At 45.2% G+C, this 20,839-nt stretch overlaps 1 protein-coding gene across 1 annotated transcript; it reads left to right on the forward strand.

Annotated features, from left to right (window-relative positions):
* The first annotated feature begins 243 nt into the window (after positions 1 to 243).
* On the forward strand, positions 244 to 9,397 carry LOC103076856 (cofilin-1-like). Its single transcript, XM_007465632.1, has 4 exons — positions 244 to 776; positions 5,735 to 5,846; positions 7,457 to 7,575; positions 9,343 to 9,397. The coding sequence occupies exons 1-4, from the start codon at positions 274 to 276 to the stop codon at positions 9,395 to 9,397; spliced, it is 789 nt and encodes a 262-aa protein (XP_007465694.1). The 5' UTR covers positions 244 to 273.
* The last annotated feature ends 11,442 nt before the right edge of the window (positions 9,398 to 20,839 follow it).

A 20,839-nucleotide genomic window follows, 5' to 3' on the forward strand; every position in this document is an offset into this window, starting at 1 on the left:
ATAAGAAAGGAAGGCAGAGCAGTATTATTTGCAATTGCCAAAAGGAGGAAGCAACCCAGTGTTCATCATGAATGGATGGATAAACGAAATGGGGTACATCCATACAAAGGAATATTATTCAGCCTTAGAAAGGAAGGACGTTGGTTCAGTCGGATCCCGGCACTGGCTGCAGTGACTCCTGTCTTTTCTGGCTCTCCTCGCTATCCCCCTTTCGCTTCTAGAAATGTGGTCTCCAGTGTGGCTGTCTCTGGTGTCATCAAAGTGTTCAATGACATGAAGGTGAGTAAGTCGTCTTCACCAGAGGATGTGAGGAAGCACAAGAAGGCGGTGCTCTTCTGCCTGAGCGAGGACACGAAGAGCCTCATCCTGGAGGAGGGTGAGGAGATGCTGGTAGGTGATGTGGGCCAGACTGCAGATGACCCCTATGCCATCCTTGTCAAGGTGCTGCCACACAAGGGCTGCCATTACGCCCTCTGTGATGCAGCCTGTGAGACCAAGGAGAGCAAGGAGGAGGCCTGGGCCCCTGAGTCTGCACCTCTGAAGAGCAAAATGATCTATGCCAGCTGCAAGGATGCCGTCGAGGAGAAGCTGATGGGGATCAAGCATGAATTAGAAGCAAACTGCTACGAGGAGGTCAAGGACCACTGCACCCTGGCAGAGAAGCTGGGGGCCAGCGTTTTCATCTCTCTGGAGGGCAAACCTCAGACCTGCCCACGGGGGTTGCAGGCTGCCCCCTTCCTGCCAGACCAGAGGGGCTGGGGGGGTCCCAGCAGGGGGTGGGCAATCCCTTCACTCAAGTTGCCAAACAGCCTCCCCACCTCCTGGACCATCCTCCTCCCTCCATCCCTGAAGGTTCTGGCCTTCCCAAACTGCTTTTTTTTTTTTTTTTTTTTTGGGTACCACTTATTCTCTCCTACATGTCTCTGAATTTAATCTACCACATAACCCTCCTTATGAAAACTCCTACTTGTTTCTCAAATAATTTTGTTGTATATACTTAAGGAGTTGGACTAAAAAAATAAACTCATTTTCTCAAGGAATGAAGAAAACAGATCTTCATTTCCATATCCCAAAAGTCAGTTATAGAGAAACAAACTAACAATAACATAAAGTGACAGACAACCTATTTAGGAAACTCCATTGATCGCTCCGTTCAGCAGCCATGGCTCACGGGCCCAGCTGCTCCGCGGCATGTGGGATCTTCCCGGACCGGGGCACGAATCTGCGTCCCCTGTATCGGCAGGTGGACTCTCAACCACTGAGCCACCAGGGAAGCCCCCAAACTGCTTTTTATCTTCTTCTTGGGTTGAAGCAGATTAAGCTCAAACAGGGGTATGCCTGGGGGAAGGAGCACTGTATTTTTTAACACCCCAGTTCCCCATCTGTCCCTTCCCTTTCCCATGCTGCCAACTTCTAATAGCAGTAGTGACTCTGTCCTTGTGTGTTTAGTTCTGAATATAAATGCAGTGTTGTAGAGATGACCCCTCCCCGTGCTGCCTGGTTCCCCTTCCTTTTTTCCCCGGTCGTGGCCACTCATGGAAGCAGGACTAGTAAGGGACCTTCAATTAAAAACAAACAAAAAACAAAGGAAAGAAGGACATTCTGACACATGCTAAACATTGATGAACCTTGAGGACATTATGCTAAGTGAAATAAGCCAGTTATAACGTGGCATATACTGTGTAATTCCACTTACAAAGGTAAAGGTATCTACAGGAGTCAAATTCATAGAGACAAAGCAGAATGGTGGTTGTGGGAGGGAGGGGAGAGTAGAGAGTTGTTTAAATGGATGCAGAATTTTCAGTTTTGCAAGATGAGAAGTTTTGGAGATCCCTGGTGGTGATAGCTGCACAACAATGTGAATGTGCTTAATGCCACCGAACTGTACATTTAAAAATGGTGAGGATAATAAACTATGTGTATTATACCACAATTAAAAAAAACTCTGGAGAAAAAAGGGCAGGGAAAATATGGTGGTCAAGAGTATAACCTTTAGACTCGATAGACCTGGGTTTTGAGTATTGGTGTCCTGTCTGTGTCACCCTCGTACCCCCCCCACCCCCCCGCTTCGGCATTGACCAGCTGTGTGACCTTAGACAGTTGCTCAACTTCTAGGCTTCATTTATCTGTAAAACAGGGGTAATAAGCTAGTACAGCCCTCAGAGGCTTGTTGGTGAGATAAAATGAGAACACGTGAACTGTATTAGTTGGTGCTAATCCTGTTGCTAGGAGAAGGTCTTGTCCTTGGGAAGCCCCAGTCCAGTGCAGGACAGTGTGGGGTGAGAGCCTGAAGGTCTGGGAAGGTTGCTGTGGGTGCTGATTCACTGGTTCCAACTCCTGCATGTGGGGTGGCCAGCCTTGGATTGGGTCCTCTCATTTAGCAGAGCACCAGCATTGGTGGAGAAGCTCTAGGGCTATGCACATGCGTTTCCTCTTTCAGGTGTGGGGAGGGAAAGAACAAAAGGAGTCTTAAAGTCTTGGCTTTGTGGACCACCTATCATCTCAAATCTTCAACCCTAGCACTCCAGACCTAACTGTTCTATAGCTTAAAATTGTGGGATGCCCCCGATTGTACCGGGAGGAGCATCCCACCTTGACACCACTAACAGGATGCCTGTGTCTATCTTTTGCTCTTCCTGGCACTTGGCGTACTAGGCTATTTTGGTTGCAAGGGCACTTCAAGATGTAGGCTCTACTCTAAGGATGCTCTCTTAGGAACCAGGCTTAGCTGATCTGAGCAGCCTGGCCTAAGAGATCAGCACAGTATTAGGATACCAGAAAGATGCTCACCCTTTCTGAGACTTTAGGGACCAGGTTATCCTGTCAGCAGCAGGGATGCATTTCCTTCCACGCCAGTGCCATTAATGTGACTCAGTTACTCTTGGCTCTGCCCTTTTCCCTGTCTTCTTACCACTGCCTTGGATTAAACACCCCTTTCTGAATCTCCAGTTCCAGTTTAGATTGGCTGTACTATCTGCTGTTATTCCAGTGTCACTAATGACAAAAGCTTTAAAGATTTTGTAGAAAGCAGACTCTTGATTGGCTGTTCCTAGGCAGGTACGCCTGGTCCAAGGAGCTTCTGAAGATGGATCATCACTGGGAACCATGTGTCTCCCTCAGAAGAGGCTGTGGATGTTACAGGCACTAGAGCTATGGTTTTCCCACTTACAGGTGCATCGGAATGACCCAGAGAACTAGCAAAAATGTAGATGCTGCTTCTCATCCCCGTAGAGTAGGATTTGGGGGATTGAGCCTGGGATTGGTTTTGTTTTTTGCTAGGTCATGGCTATTTGTGGTACTTGGATTCTTCTGCTTGAGTTTCTAATCTGGTTTTTGACTTTTGTCAATCCCTGCCTTGGTTTCTGGTGGTGGTTTCCACATATGACCTGCTATTAGACCCTTAGAGCAACGCTGGGATATGGGCTTTAACACCTGCTATTACAATAGTCCAATAATAGACTTTTTTTCCTTTTTGGATTTTGTGTGTCTCCTCTGCATCTTCTTTTTCTCCAAGTGCTTCCTCTACCTCCTCCCTCCTCCCTCGCCTCACATTCCTTAACCTTCTGTAATGCATCCTTAATAAAAACTCTAGGGATTGCCCACTGCATTAATATCCCTGAAATCTGACCGGCAGTATGAAACCACTGCCCGGCTGCTGGGGTTACACAACACTCAGCCATGTAGAGAGCCCTTACTGTATGGGGCAGACGCTAAGGGTATCAGTATGAACTGTGCTCAAGTCGCAACGTGAACCATCGCAGAAATCAGAAACTGCCTTAAATGCTGGCCACAGAATAATGTGTCCAGGGCTGTAAATAACTCCAGCAGCCCTGGAACTGTAGCCTATATCTAAAATGATGTAGCTAAGTGCCAGCCAAATAATTAGTTAGGCTATCATTGTTTTCTACTTTATCTCACTCAGTAAGTCAACTCTTGGCTTAATGCTGGAATTTGAAATCTCGCCTTAACGTTTCTTGTGCTTTGCCAGGGTGGGTCAGTGGTTGCAATTTCCTGATGAGCTATGTTTATGCATCTCCGGTTTTTCCTGTGAATTTACAGGGCACCTTAAGAAATTATAATTTTTCAGTTATTCGCTGTGGTAAACAATGGTTAGAATTTGAGTTCATAGCACTGAGATGGGAAGTTTGATCGTTTTCAGTCATACACTTTCTGGCTTAACAGCGTTACACAAATGGGAGGTAGCACTGATGCTACTCTGTGCCAGTCTGGGCTGTGAACTCTGAGCCTGAAGCTTTATTTTGCGGAGATGTCCATTTTCAGCTCATCCTGATGGCCAGAATTGCCCTCACCCACAGCTGAAATGTCTTCCATTCTTGGTCTCAATTGGTTGGGCAGTGTTATGTAACCGATACAAGTATTTGAGACTCTCCTTGATGTCAGGCACAGCGCTGGATGTAAGAGGCGCATGGTCCTCATTAACTTACAATTATATTCCATGTAATAAGTGCCATCCAGGAGTAGTGAATGAAGGAAGTGTCTTACCGAGAGGACAAGAGTGGTAGGACATGACCCCCGTGTAGTAGGAAGTTGTTGAGGTTCCTGGGCTGTCATGGCAGCTCTTAAGCGGTTTGGGAGGAAGTCTCACCTCTTCGCTCCTGTCAGTCCCTCAACGGGCCCTTCTGTCTCCTGCCTCTTAGCGTGGGGAAGGGCATATCCGTCCCCTGCCCCAGAACCACACTTCATTGGGTAGTGATGAAGCTCAGAATCGCATCACCCGGGGGCTTCCAGCCTCCAGAGCTGTTCCTTCTCTGAGCTCTGTCTTCTTAGAGCTCACAGAATGGGGGCCCCATTTGTCCACTTGGAAGACTGCTTTTCCTCCCTCCAGCCTCAGGGGCTCAAGTCTGCAGGTAGAACAGCTGGTTGGAGGTAGGGGACATCCAACCAGCTGACTGGATGGGAGAGGATAGGGCTGAAGTTTGGTTTGTGTAGCCTTTTAAGATGGAGAAAACATCAAATAGTGATGTCAAAGAATGCTTCCCATAAATTACCATGCCATTTGAGGAGGAAGGTGAAGATGAGAGTATATAAAATCCAAACAAACAAAATGTTTATAAGCTTTTATAAGGGTATGTTTATTGTACTCTTCTTTTTAGAGCATAAAGATACAGTGTTACCCAAAGTATGGAAGAGTATTTGCATGAATCTTTTCAGAGCTGCTTCTAACACTGAGCTGAACCATTGCAGCTTATTCCTGAGAACAAAGTTAATTTAGCATCAGCTTGTATCCATAAAACTTGGATTATCTTGATTTATGTAACTGTTTTAGTTTTACTCCTTTCCCATTGTTTTAAGTGGGTATCATATGAAGTTTTCTCAAAGCTTCGTGTTCATCATCTCCCTTATAAAATAGTACTTTTAATCTTAACAAATAAGTGTTAACTATGGTTTGTCTGGTGCTGGTGCACTAACTTGACTTAAGGTGATTCAAACATAACCAGAAATACAGGCAAGAAACCTGTGCCAATAACTTTTTCACCTGGGATGATAAACGATGATCATAAGAGTGCACAATTGTCTTCTAGGCAAAAAATTGTAGTTTCTTAAATTGTTGCAGGCTTTAGAAAAGACTGTGGATTTTATGTACTGTAGTGAGATTGCTATCACATTAACCTCTTTACAGCCTCTTTCTCATCAAGATGATAATTTACAATAGTGAGTGTTCAAAATGGAAGTTTTGCAGAGTTCTGTGTGAACTTTGTGTGAACTGTGCCAGTGGTGGCTCTTGGTTGGCCATCATGAAGTATCAGCCCGGATTGAAGACGAGGTGTGGAGGGGAGGATGAATTTGAAGATGTGAGAAAACAGATGTCCTTTGAAGAGGACCGAGTAATGGTGGCGCAATCCTAGAGCTTGGGTAAATCTGGCTCATGGATACACCGAAATATCAGGTATTCAGCATGTGTGTGGGCAAAGGCAAACAATTGCCAAGAAACCAACCAACTGGAAAACAAAAAAAAAATCAGTTGTGTGAGTCATCACCCTGCTTAGTGAGGATGTGCATTGGGGCGAGGATGAGATGGAAGGAGGGAATCTGTTTCCTGAGGCAGCTCGGAGCCTCTCGAAGTGACAGGCTCTGAAGTGAGTGAGCCTCTTGAACCATCTCACTGTGACGGACAGTGTGAGAGATTTTCAAAGGCGATTTTGCTACTGCATGATTTTTGCTTTATTATTGACTTTAGAAGCAAGCTTCCTCACCCCCCCAAGATGTGACTCCCCTTTGTTCTGATGTTGATGACATATTTTTAAGGGATCTCTAAAAATAGAGCTAGAGGTAGCTGTCTAGAAGAGAAAAGTGCCTGGAAACTATGGCACATGAAGAGCGGCTGGGGGTCCCCAGGCATAGAGGCCAGGAAAAAGGAGATATAATCCTGAAATGTATAGGGCTGTCATGTGGGATTCGTGTTTCCTCTCTGAGTTCATCTGAGGCTCATAGTGATCATCAATGGGTATGTGCAGGGAGGTGAGTTGAGCTCGGGGTCCAGAAGCACATGGCCCCCAGTAGTGGAATGGGCTGCCTTGTGTGGAAGTGCGGGCTTCATCTCTGCAGGTATCTTAGCAGGCTGGGCACCATCCAGCAAAGGATGCCATGGGGGGTGCCTTAGAATGGGAATTTGACCCATACGCCCTTAACTTCTTGCCCACCTTGAAAGGTGGCTAGCAATGGCTGCTTCTTGGGAAGGAAAAATATAAAACTAAGGTGAGAAGGAATAATTACAAATAAACAGTAAAAGGAAGGAAGGAGTAAACCACTTGTGATTCTACTCATCTATAAAAGGAAACCTGAGGAAATTTGTTTTCTGATTTTTGTTTCTCTTGGAGAAGTAAGTTTCCAACTCACTTGAATTTACTCTAAGAATGAGAATTACAAAGCTTTAATTGATTCAGTACAAAATAGTTTAAAATGTGCTTTAGTTCCATGTTTTGGTGGTGGTGATTCACTGGTGGGAGGTAGAAACACAGTGTAAGAGGACCACCTGCTACCTTTCTTTCAGGAAGAAGCTGTGTGTAGGTTGCAGGTTTGGATGCATACAGGAAGGCGGTGAGAATGAATGAAGGAGATCAGACGAAGGGCGATCAAGGTGGAGGGGGAGTGTGAAAGTCGAGGTAGGTGGGCACAGCGTGGGCTCTGCCATGGGCTGGGCTGGTGCTCTGTGGACCCCTTTGCAGAGAATATTGCTCTGGTCAGTCCTAGAAGAAAGGCAGCTTGCAGCAAAGCGGGGTCAAGTCCCCTGAGAGGCTGGCTGGGACCTGATTTGCCTTTTTCAGATGTCAGTTTCTTATAATGCTCTGGAAGCTGCTGATTTAGCTCCTACTAGTGACAGATCCAAGACGTGCTGATGTGGCGTGTCTGGCATGGCTGGCTGCCTTCTGACTCCTCTGGCCGTCACTCTGCTTGTCACTTGACAGGAGCCCTGGCATGGGGCGTGTTCTTCTAGGAAAAGGGCCTGCTGTCTGAGGTCAGATGTCTTCTGGTGTCGCAGCATGTCTGCATCAGGCAAATCACCAGCACCCTGTGTGAGGATTTGTGTAAGCAACTGAAAGAGAAATATCTATGGTGAGAGGCACAGAGACCAGCGTGGTGTGATGGAGAGAGCACGGGACTCTCTGCTTGGAGTAATGTCTTATGTGACACTAACTGCCACTAAATAGTGGCACTTACGATGACCTGCCCAAGTGAGACAGTGTCATGTATCTCTCTGGACCTCAGTTTCTTCACTTGCTGCATGAAGGGAGTAGGACCAGATCTCTTGCATTTCTTCCCTCTCTGAGATTCTGTGAAAGTGTCGATCTCTGAGTCCCAATCTGTATGTTTAAAAAATAACAATGCTTCCTCTTCCAGATTTCTTTCCTGACCCACTCAGAGAGTGAAATTGTTCAACCTGGAAGTATGAATTTCCAAAAGTGACTATCTCAGAATGAAAGACCCTTAGGAGCAAAGTTGTTTGTTGCTATTCCTTTTTCTCCCCATGCTCTCCCGTGTTCCAGTAGGTGGCATGATCCAATTAATCCTCCAGGGTTTAATCCTTAGGCCCCAGATCCAGGCATCTTCCCCTCAATACCCAGTCTGTCTGCAGGTCCTGTTGGCTCAACTTCCAAACAGAGCCTGGAGCCTCACTTTTCACCCCCTCACTACCGACCTGTGCAACCCCCAGGTCTCTGGCCTGGGTAGTGGCAACAGTCTCCTAACCGGCTCCCCTGCTTTTTCCTCTCTCTCCTTCCAGTCTGTTCTCCACACAGTAGTCAGGTCATTTTTGTAAAATGTCACTTGGATTCTGTCACTTCTTTGCTCGAAACCATCCAGCTGTTTCTCTTTGCATTTGGAAGAAAATCCAACCCCCTGCTAGGCCTGCCTACAGGGCACTATACATAATCTGGTTCCTGCTTGTCCTGATGCATTAGTGTTCCATCTTCCTCACTGGCTGGTTCCATCCCTGCTGGCCTCCTCCTTGTTTGTTCATTGAACACTGCAGGCTTCTCGCCACCTCAGTGCCTTTGCCCTCGCCCTTCTCCATTGATGTTCTCTCCCAGGTTTTTGCGCTGGTGGCTTCTCATCATGCAAAAGCCTCTGCTGCGTCAGGTCCTCAGACTCCTTCTCTGTCACCCACTCAATCCATTACCCGGTTTTATTTTTCTCTTTGTGCTTCTCAATACCTGGCTCTTTTGTTGGCTTGTCTTCCTTACCTAGATTCTGGTCCATGAGAGCAGCAGTTGCTTGCTCATTGCTGAATCACCAGGGCCTAGAACATGTGTAGCATGCAGAATGTGCTTGAGAAACATTTTTTAAACAAATAAAATGACATTACATTAAAGATGGACTTTATAAAGTAATGCTGCAATTGGCCAACTCCCCTAACCTGTGTTACAGATTTTTCAGGATTAGAATGAGGGAGATGGACCCTATGACTGAGTAGGAGAGTCCTGCTTGGGTACTGAGCCTGGCCAAAGCTCACTGTGCTAGGACCCCCCCGTATAGGAATATATTGGGAAGTCCAGTTCCCTAGGCCTGGATATCAGTGTGCTTTCTCTTCTGGGCCAATCTCTTTGCCTTCATTCATTCATTTCCTCACACTAACATGTTGGAATGTCCTAGTGCAGTTTTGCTTTAATAAACACAGGCCCCCAGTGGTCGTTACAATGAAGGTCTTTGCTAACTGAACAGATTTGAGCAGCCATCCTGGTTAGATCCCCTTTAGAACCCACGTGTATTTTTTGGTAAATAGGCACAAGGAGGAGGATCTATTGTTGCGTTTCTAAATCTAGTTTTGGATTTGGTTGTTAGATGGGGAGCCTCTTCTGGTTCTTCCCCTGTAATCTCTCTCAGGTTTGCTTCGAAGGTGAAATGCGTGGGTCCGCGCTCGGCACTCGCTGAACGGTAACCGTTTGTGACAGCTGGTTACCCATGTAGGATCATCCACACCCCTATTGTGACTTATTGACAGAAGTTTGGTCTTAACACAACCCCTCCTCCACGCAGCCATGTGCCTTGGGCTGAAAAAACACAAGAAACCACGAGAATTCTAGACTTCTTGTCATGAGAGATAGAAGCGTCTTTCTGTTTAAGCCCGTTTGAAGCCTCTCGTAGCCAGAGCATCATGACTGATATACTATCAGTTGATCATTGCCTCGTATGGTCCACTCTTTCCCACTGGCAGGATCAATCCACTCAGCACCTTCTGAACGTACCTTGAGCTTTTCTGCGTCCGTGCTGTATCTACCTGGAATATGCTTTCCCTCTCTAAGTTCATTCTTCCAAGATCAAGTTCAAACTTTAGCTTTTTCCATAAACCCTGCCTACTTCAGCCTAAAGAACGTCTATTCTCTGTAATCTGAAGCAGTTACTGTAAGCGCTCTCCATCCGTAAGTGCTGTCCATCCGTAAGTGCTGTCCATCCGTTACTTGGTCTTGGCACTTGCTCATATCTTCCTCTTATGCCTCTGCTCCTGTCATTGGTCTGCACTGTTGTTTGTTTCTTGGGTGGCTGCTTAACTTTTTACGTATTTGCCTTATCTCCTTAACTTATCCAGGAGGACAGAGACCACGCCGAGGGCCTGACACTGTGTTATACATAACAGGCACTTGGTACTTGCTGATTTGAAGAGCAGGGCTGCATGGAGACGAGCAGCCAAGCATTGGAGATTCTGGTATTTCTGTAGAGTTTTGAAGGGCCTGGAACATTCTAACTGAGCGGGGGACTGGCTGCCAGGAGAGTCTCAGGGAGGCAGGTGCGGTCTACTAGGGGGGCAGTATTTTTGTACCTCTTCACTTCTGAAACAGGAGTAAGAAGAGGATGATGGAGGAGTGCTGAATTTCCTGCACACCCTTCCATTAGGTAAAATGTATGCGTTTCTTCCTGCTTACTCTTTTCTGACCTCGTGTTCTAGCCTTTAATAATATAACCTTTTTTTCAAACATCTTTATTGGTGTATAATTGCTTTACAGTGTTAGTTTCTGCTGCATAACAAAGTGAATCAGTTATACATATACACATATCCCCATATCCCCTCCCTCTTGCGCCTCCCTCCCGCTCAAGCCTTTTGTAGTATAATCTTAAAGCAAGACAGGAAATATTAAAAACTGACAGTGCTGTTAATGACACACTGTGTGGTTTAGGTGAAGGAACACTGGATTGGCAGTCAGGGCTCAGAATTCTTGTTACATTTATGCCATTTCCTTGCTGTGAGGACTTGGGCCAGTGGCTTCATCTCCCTCAACTTTGTCTTCTTACGTGTTAAATGGAGGCAATTGGGTTTTCCTCACACCACTGTTGAGAGCAAGAATGAAATTAAAATCGTGGTATGAAGGGAACCTTAAAGAGTAAGGAAGGAGTACTAGACCAATAGGAGGCATTATGATGAGAAAAGTGAGTTGTGATTAGAAAAATGTAATACAAATTGATGGCTAGGAAATAAAGTTGAATTATAAATGAAATAGGTGTTTACAGACGTCCCCAGTTTATTGCCAGGTTAGATTCTGAAAGTTACTTTAAGTACAGTGTCAGTCTGTTCAGGCTGCTATGACAGAGTACCATAGTCAGGGTGGCTTATAAACAACAGAAACTTATTTCTTTCAGTCCTGGAGGCTAGAAGTCCAAGATCGGGGTACCAGCATGCTCAGGTTCTGTTGAGGGCCCCTTTTCCAGGTTGCAGATGGCTGTCTTCTCCTTTTATCCTCACATGGCAGAAAGAAGGTGAGAAAACTCTCTGAGGTGTCTCTTCTAAGGTACTAATCTCATTCATAAGGCTCCATCCTCATAACTTAATTACCTCCCAAAGGCCCTACTTCCTTGTACCATCACTTGGGAGGGTTAGGATTTCAACATATGAATTTGGAGGGGATGTAAATATTCAGCCCGTATCATTCAGCATTTAGGATCTTTCTCACAGAGACAGTGTTCTAAGTGGCGATCTGGTTGAAAAGCAAGCACTGAAAGCCTATTTAACTCATCCTGTATCCAAAGCAGGTGCTGCTGTAGTACACAGATTGTGCACAGAGCTGTTTCTCTGAGAAAATGCCTTTGAAGACGTCTCCTGTCTCTCTTTCATTGCCTGTCCGTCAGAGTCCTGCCTCTGACCTCACTCTTCCTCGCGCTGAGCGTGGGAACTCACTGGACTTTATTTAAAAATTTTTTTTTAAACTTTTTATTTTATATTGTAGTATAGTTGATTAGTAACGTTGTGTTAGTTTCAAGCATACAGGAAAGTGATTCAGTTATACGTGTATCTCTGCTTTTTCAAGTTCTTTCCCCACTTAGGTTGTTACATAATATTGAGCAGAGTTCCCTCTGCTATACAGTAGTAGATCCTTGTTAGTTTTTTATCTTAAATATAGTAGTGTGTACATGTCAATCCCAAATTCCCTAACTATCCCTCACCCCCCATCCTTCCCCCTGGTAACCATAAGTTCATTCTCCAAGTCTGTGAGTCTGCTTCTGTTTTGTAAATACGTTCATTTGTATCATTTTTTTTTAAGATTCTGCATATAAGCCATATCATACCATATTTCTCTTTCTCTGTCTGACTGACTTCACTTAGTATGGTAATCTCTAGGTCCATCCATGTTGCTGCAGATGGCATTATTTCATTCTTTTTAATGGCTGAGTAATATTCCATTATATATGTACCACATCTTCTTTATCCATTCCTTTGTCGATGGAAACTCACGGGACTTTAGGTGGAGATGGACCTGCTGTTGATTCTGGCCAGGCTTTCCTTAGTGCCCGTGGCTGCCCAAAACACACAGCTTCTCTGCTGCCTTGTCCCTGGAGCAAATCACTACTTTTCTGTTATTTTTTGGTAGGTTTTTCAATTAGTGATAGTGGGAAAATAGGAATGGAGTAGTAGTCCTCTGCCTATTCAATATGTTAGTTATGATTGCTTTGGTTGTGAGTGACAGAAAACCCTGCTATCGTGACTTGAACCATCATGGGGTTTATTTTCCACCATGTATAACAAGAAGTGTTGAGGTGGGTAGCCCAGGGCTGATGTGGCAGTTCTGCCTGTTTTACTGTTCTGCTCTCCTTACTTATCTTGAGACTTCACCCTCATGTCAGCATGCGTGCATTCCAGGCAGAAAGAAGGTGGAAGGGTGAAAAGCAAAAGCTGCCTTTAACTGTTTAAAAAAAAAATTATATATATATATATATATATATAATATTGATATATATATAAAACTTCATTTTGAAACCATTTCTAACTTACAGAAAAGTTACGAGAATAATCCAAGGAATTCCTGTATGCCTTGGGTTTCAAGTTTCACCAGGTGACCCAGTAATGTCTTCTATAGTAAAGTAAAGGGTTCAATCCAGGATTACATGTTATACCTGCTGCTTATCACTCTGTCAGTGGTTTCCTTCAGTCTAGAATGTTTGCTCAGTCTTGCCTTGGCTTCATGTCACTGTTAGAAAGGCCCTCCATTTGGGGTAGGTATTTTGGGCCAGATACTGTGATGACCACTGCAGCCTCTTGGGTGGCACATTTTGTCTGATTTGTCCTGTTCCTGGTGGTGGTAACTTTGATCACTTCTTGAAGAGCATGTCGGTTGGGTTTCTCCTCCGTGAAGTTCCTTTTTTCTTCCTTTTGTAATAAATATTTTGTGGGAAATACTTTGAGATGATACAAATTTCTTTTTCTCACCTCATTTTCATCTACTAATCTTATCATCTCAATGTCTTTTTTTTTTTTTTTTTTTTTTTTGGTTCCCCGGCCTCCGCTTTACAATGTTGTGTTGGTTTCTGCTGTGCAGAAAAGTGAATCAGCTATATGTATACATATATCCCCTCTGTTTTGGATTTCCTTCCCATTTTGGTCCCCTGCATCGGCAGGCGGACTCTCAACCACCGCGCCATCAGGGAAGCCCTCAATGTCTCTTAAGTTTATTTTTAATATTGTGGTTGCCACATGATGACTTGTTATTACCCTCATTCCTTCTCCGTTTATTTGTTGGCTTCTGTTGTAAGGAAGCGCTTTCTCTTCTCCCCATACATATCCATGTATTCACTTACCTGTATGGGCTTGTGAGCATGTATTTTGTTCAGTGGGTTAAAATACGTGATGGTCATTCATTTTGGTGTTTAGATTGTCCCAGATGAGGTCCATGAGTGCTTCTTTAAACTCACCTCTGTGTCCTCTTGACACATTCTCATCACTTTTCACCACAACACGTTCCAGACTCATTTTGTGTTTCTCTGCCCAAGCCCAGAATCAGCCATTTCTCTAATGAGGTCTGGTTCTTTTAGTGGAGAGTGGCACTTAAAAACCAATTTCTGGGCACTGAGTGGTTGCTCAGGAGTGTTGCTGGCCCCAGGTCCTTTAAGGGGGACAGAGCTAGGAAATGATTGTGTATACACACACAGTCCCATACGCACATGTATACTTAGGTTTTTTTTAAAAAATTAATTTATTAATTAATTTTTGGCTGCATTGGGTCTTCGTTGCTGCGTGCAGGCTTTCTCTAGTTGTGGCGAGCGGGGGCTACTCTTTGTTGCGGTGCGCGGGCTTCTCAGTGCGGTGGCTTCTCTTGTTGCGGAGCACGGGCTCTATGTGCGCGGGATTCAGTAATTGTGGCATGTGGGCTCAGTAGTTGTGGCTCGTGGGCTCTAGAGCACAGGCTCAGTGGTTGTGGCTCATGGGCTCTAGAGCACAGGCTCAGTAGTTGTGGCACACGGGCTTAGTTGCTCTGTGGCATGTGGGATCTTCCTGGATCAGGGCTTGAGCCTGTGTCCCTTGCATTGGCAGGCGGATTCTTAACCACTGCACCACCAGGGAAGTCCCAGGGGTTTTAACATAAATAGAAGTCCACACCAATACCTTCAAATCCAGGCCAGCCTTGCTTTCCATATTTGTACTCCCTTTCTCTGGGGACTTTGCTTCCAGAGTCTGAACCCTGGGCCGAGCCTGGCTGGAGCACCCCCCACTCACTTGTATCTGGGCTCTGACTTCAGATCTCTGCTTGGGCCTCACCCCTTCCCTCTAGGCTACCTGCTTGTTCAGGCCTCCTGGCCTAACAAAAAATCTTTACTTTGAGATGACTGTAGATTCACATGCAGTTGTAACAGATAATGCAGAGTGATCCTCTGTAGCCTTCAGTCAGTTTCCCCCGATGGCAGTGTCTGGCAGAACTATAGTACAGTGTCACAACCAGTATTTTGTCATCGATACAGTCAAGATACAGGACATTTCCATCACCACAGGGATCCCCTCCTATTTTTTTTTTTTTTACAGCCACACCCGTCTCCACCTGCCCCCACCCCCATTTTTAACCTCTGACAACAACTAATGGTCTCTCCATTTATAATTTTGTCAGAATATTATGTGTGGAATCATACAATTTGTAACCTTTTGGAATTGGCTTTTTCTCTCAGCATAGTTCTCTGGAGATTTATTTATGCTGAGTGTATTGATAATTCATTCCCTTTTTATTACTGAGTGTTATTCCATGGTAAGAATGTACCACAGTTTAACTGTTCACCCACTGAAGGGTATCTGGGTTGTTTCCAGCTAATGGCTATCACAATAAAGCTGCTATAAATACTGGTGTACAGGTTTTTGTGTGTGTGTGAAGGTAAGTTTCCATTTCTGGGAAATGTCCAGAAGTATGGTTGCTGGGTTCCATGGTTGTGCATGTCGAGCCTTTAAGGAACTGCCAGACGGTGTGAATGAGCCCGTTTCTCCACATTGTCAGTATTTCAGGTTATTTTTTTAAAATAAACTTTTATTTTAGAACCATTTTAGATTTATAGAAAAATTGTGATACTGGAGTTCGCTTGTACCCTATGCCTGGTTTCCTCTGTTAGCATCTTATGTTAGTATGCTACATTTGTTACCATTAATAAGCCAATATTAAAACATTGAAGTCTATACTTTATTCATATTCCCTTAGTTTTTACCTAGTGTCCAGCCTGGTCCTGGTGTAGCTGAGGAGCAGGGGGGTGGGGAAGCCCCAGCTTATTGCAGAGACTGCTGGGGAAGGGGAATTGGGGGAGGGGCCCCTAAGGGGGGCAGCTGGCCCTTCCAACCTGAGAGACAAAGGAGATGTAGGGATATTCATGGAAGAGACAGACTGTCTTCTAAAATGCCAGGTGTCAGGAGTGTCCTTCTTTCCCGAGTCTTCTGGAGCTGCAGGCCTCTAAAAGGACCTCAGTAAATCACCTTGTCACCAGGTTTCCCACTCTGCTTCCTTAGCTGTTGAACAAGTCTGACTTGTAGGGATGAAGGGCCTTGGTGTGTTCTGGCAGTTTGAGGAGAGGAAGGCAAATGGAGAGGTCCTGCCTTCCATGCTTTTAGAGATAGTAATGAAGCCAAGAGGATCATTCTTAGCTGGGCTGGTGCCTTAGGGGGTTAGCACTTGAATGAGCAATTTATCAATGCAGTGCTGAATAATTTAGAATTAACAAAAAGCCAGCCAAGGCCCCATGTGGTCCTTCATATAAGTACAATCTAAATACCATAGAACCTTGCTTTATGTGAAATTTTACAACTTTCGCTAATGGTTTATTTCTGAATTATTAGTTTAACCTAGACTGTAAGCCCCCAGGGCAGCAGTGGCCTTTATACATAGGTTTTTTTTTTTACAAATGATAAAGTGGTTTTGCCTCACAAATGGGGCCAGATGGCAGATGGGCTTGGCTTTATTTATTTTGGAGACTTGAACATTCAAGTTATATATATTGCTTTAAAAAATCGAAAGGAGCCCTAGGCATAGGAGATTCTCTTGACAATGGGTCATTGCCTGTCTCAGCTGGGGAAGCAGGGGGAAAGAGGGCTTCTTGGAGGGCATTGGATCTCCAGTGAGATCTTAAAGAGCCAGTAGGATTTGGGCCAGAGGACAACAGAGGAAAAGCATTTCCATAACCTTTCATGGGGTAATCCATTTCTGATTTGTATAGCTATTTGCCTCCAAAGACTTATTTCTCATGTGCTATAGATCAAGCCTCTAGAGGTTGGGACAGTTGACAATCTCTAGATTAAAGAGGGAGGTTGAATAGTATGGAACAGAATGTGGAACTGAGGGAGGGTGAATGAAACGGATGCCAGGGGTCCTTACACCCATCACATCAGTAGCTCAAGGCTTCTTGTTTCAGAGGTCAGTACTAGAAAGTCTCATACCTTAAAAAAAAAAATTGTCCTCAGTATTTGGAGACGTGTGATACCAACACAGTGCAGGAGCGCACAGTAGTGGCCTTTGAACTTTCACATTGTGAGTGCATACAGGGCAGCGAAAGTAGAGGGAACCTTGTGCAATACACAGAAAGAATTCTCCTAAGAAAATATAGTAAATTCTTTGGTCTTTGTTCAAACATACCCACTGGGGCGTGCTTGCCAGGGTAGCAGTCACTAAAAATGTGCTTAGGGGATTTAGTTAACTTGTGTAGGTCTTTAATATCCTTTCCAGGGAATTCTTCCTTTCAAACTTTCTTGGCTTCTTTTATATTCACTTAAAAGATTGAAACCATTGATTTAGTATATGCATTCAAGATTGGCAGTTCTTTCCAAATGAAATAAAACTTGAGACCCAAGATTGTGATCTTCAAAAAGTGAAATGTTGCATCATACTTGTACTTGGTTTTGCTAAAGATGGGAATGCAGTAGGTTACACCTGGGGGGAAGCTCCAGTGTCCCCCTTTAGCCATACATTGAGTCCCCATCAGTGGTGTTTTCATGAGACATTTAACTCAATCTAATCTCCTGATGAGGAATGTTATGCAATCAAAATTCTGAACTAATAAGAGGTTTCTCTTGGTAGGGGTGGGAAGTGGGAGTAAGGAGGGAAATTTTACTTCATATTTTATGTGCAAAGCAGTTCAAATTTTATTTATTTGCAATGAGCTTGTAATTCTTAACTTTGTACACTCTTATTTATTAGAACTTTAACTTCTGTTTAAACATCAGGTTAAAAAAATTTAACAGATGTGCTTATACCTGTCTTCTGTGGCTTAACTGAAAACTAAGCATGGTCATTTCATAAAATAATTTGGGCTTCTGTGACCAACATTGCCCATTAGTCAGGTGAACCCACCTGGGGGATCACTCATAAAATGTGTGGCCAGTAAGTCCTGGGGCCAGTGTGTGTTCTGGGGGAGATATGAATGGCATGCTACCTGATACCTGGCAAAAGGTAATGACTCCCCTGGTAGCTGATAAGAGGACAGCGACAAGTTGTGGTCAGAGTTTAACCATCACTTTGGGAGAAAATGTTTGCTTGTGGATGAACCATCCAAACCTTGGGGTGCAGGAGAGCCATGTGCCAGCCTTGCAGCTTGAGGGAACCGTCTACCGCCTTCCATCAGCTGTCTCCTTACTCTGAGTGGGCAGACCCCTGGGAGAAGGAGAATCTGGCTGGCGCTAATTTTCCAGTTATTTTAAATGTTAATCAGTGGCATTCTGGTAGATGCGTGTCTCCTGAGTTGGTTACCAGTTAGCCTCCCTGGTCTGTAAACCTGCAGCCATCCCCTCTGGGGGTCCCCGTGCAAGGTGAGGGTCATGCCTGGCACACCAGAGATAATTCAGAACTCTGCCAGATACCTGATGAGCCGCAGCCTGCTCCCCCCGCTACCCGCCCAATAGAAGGGTGGGGGGACCTCCAGGGAGCAAAATACAGCTTGTGATACAACAACACTGAGTTGACACCTGGACTTAACATTTCTTAACCCGGCTTTGGCTCCAACCGGAGGGTACATTTTGTATTTGTCCCTCTTGATAGAAACTAAATTAAAAAAAAAAAAAAAAAAAAAACAAAATTTTAAAAAATCATCACAATTTGAAAATCTTGTTAATATTATTAAACAGATCTAATTCCACAGGGAGCATTGAGTTACGGACATTCTGTATAATGTACATAGATACCTTATCGAGGGGACCTTTCCCTTAAATGAAAGTCCTGTTAAATGGGGCAGGGAGTGCTCAGTTGTCAGTTAAGCTACCTGTCTTCCTCAGAGGATTCACCAATTGCAGGTGGGATGTGTTGGCAGCCATGCCACTAGTGCCATTGGCCCGGCTAGGGCGTTACTGCTTGAAGAGATTACCACCCATAATAAGGTGCAGACTTTAGAAGGCACATTTGAGGTCTGAATAGAGGGTGAAAGTGAGCCCTAAGTAACTAACTCATAAAGATCACTAGAATACAAGTAGTAATGCAGAAGGTACCCTGCTTAGGAATGGTGAGTCCCCTGACAGCCAGCTTCTGTGGTCCAAGTCCTGCATGAGGATCTATTGGCTTTTTCACCTAAAACCTAAAACCATCACTAAAAACCATCTTGTGGTTTCAGGCAGAAGAGAGACACTTAGTTTCCTTGAATGTTTCTTTGCCTGGATATGTTACACCTGAATAGTGTGAACTATTTTGTGATGCTGTTTGTGTTAAAAATAGTAGGTTCTGTTCCTGCCCACACGGCTATCATATGAAGTTTATAGAATTCAGCTCTGGAAGGGACGTTAGAGGCCGTCTGATCTGCGTTTTGGGATCTCAGAGCGCATCTGAGTTTGCATCGCGCTGATGCCTCCTCTCCCCTCTCGTCCCTGGTATAAGCAGAGTAGCCACCTAGAGTCTAGGCCGGCTCCGTGGGTTACTTGTTTTTCCTGCTGCGGCCTGCACAGTCCTGGTTTGTGAGAGGTGCCTGGTCTCTGCTGAGTGAAGTGCTTTTTAGAAGGAGATGCTGACCGGACCTGGGACTCTGTTTTTTTGTTAGGAAAGGTGTTCACAATCCTATCAGAAATGCAGTGCAGAGAGTTTCCCAAGGTATCAGGCACCTCGGCTGCTGGTGGGGGACTAAAGATAATGAAATAAGATAGGAGGGGAAACTAAGATCATGTGCCCCAGGAGAGTCATCTAGATGTGCTGCCAGGGCATCGCCTCCTCCCTTGACGTGATGGGTTGAGAAAGTAGAATGGCCTTGCAAATGAAGTGTGCAGAGCTGGGCCGACATCGGACAATGCTGGGGAGGGAAAATCCAGAACACGCATGGGGCCCCTGCTTGCCAGTCTCCTGGGAGAGTGGCGGGCACGCAGGGGAAAGACCTCTGTCTGAGCGAGTGGGGGCCAACCTCGTTAACCCCTCACTCTAGCTCTACATCAGGGTGGATTAATTCTTACGCGTGACTTTTCCTCTTTTTGGAGAGTAAGCAGGTGGGATGGGGAGAAAGGAGTAAATATAAGCAGGCTTGGCTGGGCTTCTCATTCACTGGAGGTCTCACTACATGAGGTCTTAGATTATCTTGTGTCTTGGAAAGCTGACGCCCTTGGTAGCAATCTGTTTCAGAGGATCTGCTGGTTGCACTGCGTTCCACGCTCTGTGTTCCATGAAGTCATTTTTGTTATTACTTACAGTTGCGTGAACACTGACCAGAAAAATCATTGAAATGTAAAACGTGGTTGCCTCGAGCAGTTTGTAAAAGGGGATCTCTGCCAAGGGCACTTTGCTTTGCCTGTGGATGTTGCTGTCGGTACCCGGAAATGTGATGGGGAGAAGCTGCCCTGGTGGAGGGGGATCAGCTGTGAGAGGTTGCACAGCCAGGAGACGCGTCTTCCAGTTGCTTGGGTGGTGCTCTGCTGACCTCTGGGCTGCAGTCGATGCTGCCTCTGAAAGACTGGCACAGTGCAGGGTCCGTGGACCCTCCGTGGTCTGATCTGATGTCCTCCAGCGTCAGCCCATGAAGGGGATGTACTTAAGGGGTTGATGTGATGTGGTTGAGGGCTTCTGGAATATGCCACAGATTTCCTGACGATCTGGGGTTTGCCTTCTCTCATGGGTTCCTCGAGGCTGTGGCTGAGCAGTGTTGGCAATCGTATACTAAATTTGCTCTTTAAAGGCAAGGCGTCCTCTATGGAAAGGCTGTCCTCACTAGGAGATTGCATGGGCTTTCCAGATTGTTTAACAGCATATTAGACATTCTTCTGCTGTCCTTGCAGCGTCAAAACTGGGCACAGGGATTCCTATCCTGAGTGGTGGTGACATTCAGCAACATGCTAGCGTTTGGCAGGAACTTGCTTGGGATGGGGCGGTGAGGGGAGGCTCCGAAGGTTGTTTTACTCTTGGAGTTGCTGTCGAAGAACTCGTGCAGAAGTGCAGAAGTGTTAGAACCTGATTCAAAGAGAGTTTGGGCCACAGGCAGAACAGTTTCAGAAAGGGCCGTTGCCTGCAAGATGGAAACACGGAATTTGAGAATGTGTGAAGCCTCCTTGCCAGGGGCGAGCTCTCGGGAATCAGTGCAGCTGGAAGGGGGGCCATCTGCCTGGCCTGCAGGCTACCTTGTATGAGGTCATTTCCATAAACCAAAAAAAAAAAAAAAAAAAAAAAAACCCAACACATTTTAGAAAAAATCGGGG

Source organism: Lipotes vexillifer, unplaced genomic scaffold, assembly GCF_000442215.2.
Source record: "Lipotes vexillifer unplaced genomic scaffold, Lipotes_vexillifer_v1.1 scaffold36, whole genome shotgun sequence".
In the NCBI taxonomy this organism is placed as follows: domain Eukaryota; kingdom Metazoa; phylum Chordata; class Mammalia; order Artiodactyla; family Lipotidae; genus Lipotes; species Lipotes vexillifer.

Excerpts from the sequence above, each read along its gene's own strand:
- LOC103076856 (XM_007465632.1), top strand. The coding sequence starts at position 274 with ATGAAGGTGAGTAAGTCGTCTTCACCAGAGGATGTGAGGAAGCACAAG. Across the intron at positions 777-5,734 it reads TGGGGGGGTCCCAGCAGGGG|TGGTGGCTCTTGGTTGGCCA; the intron begins GTGGGCAATCCC and ends GAACTGTGCCAG. Across the intron at positions 5,847-7,456 it reads TGTCCTTTGAAGAGGACCGA|GAAAAGGGCCTGCTGTCTGA; the intron begins GTAATGGTGGCG and ends GTGTTCTTCTAG.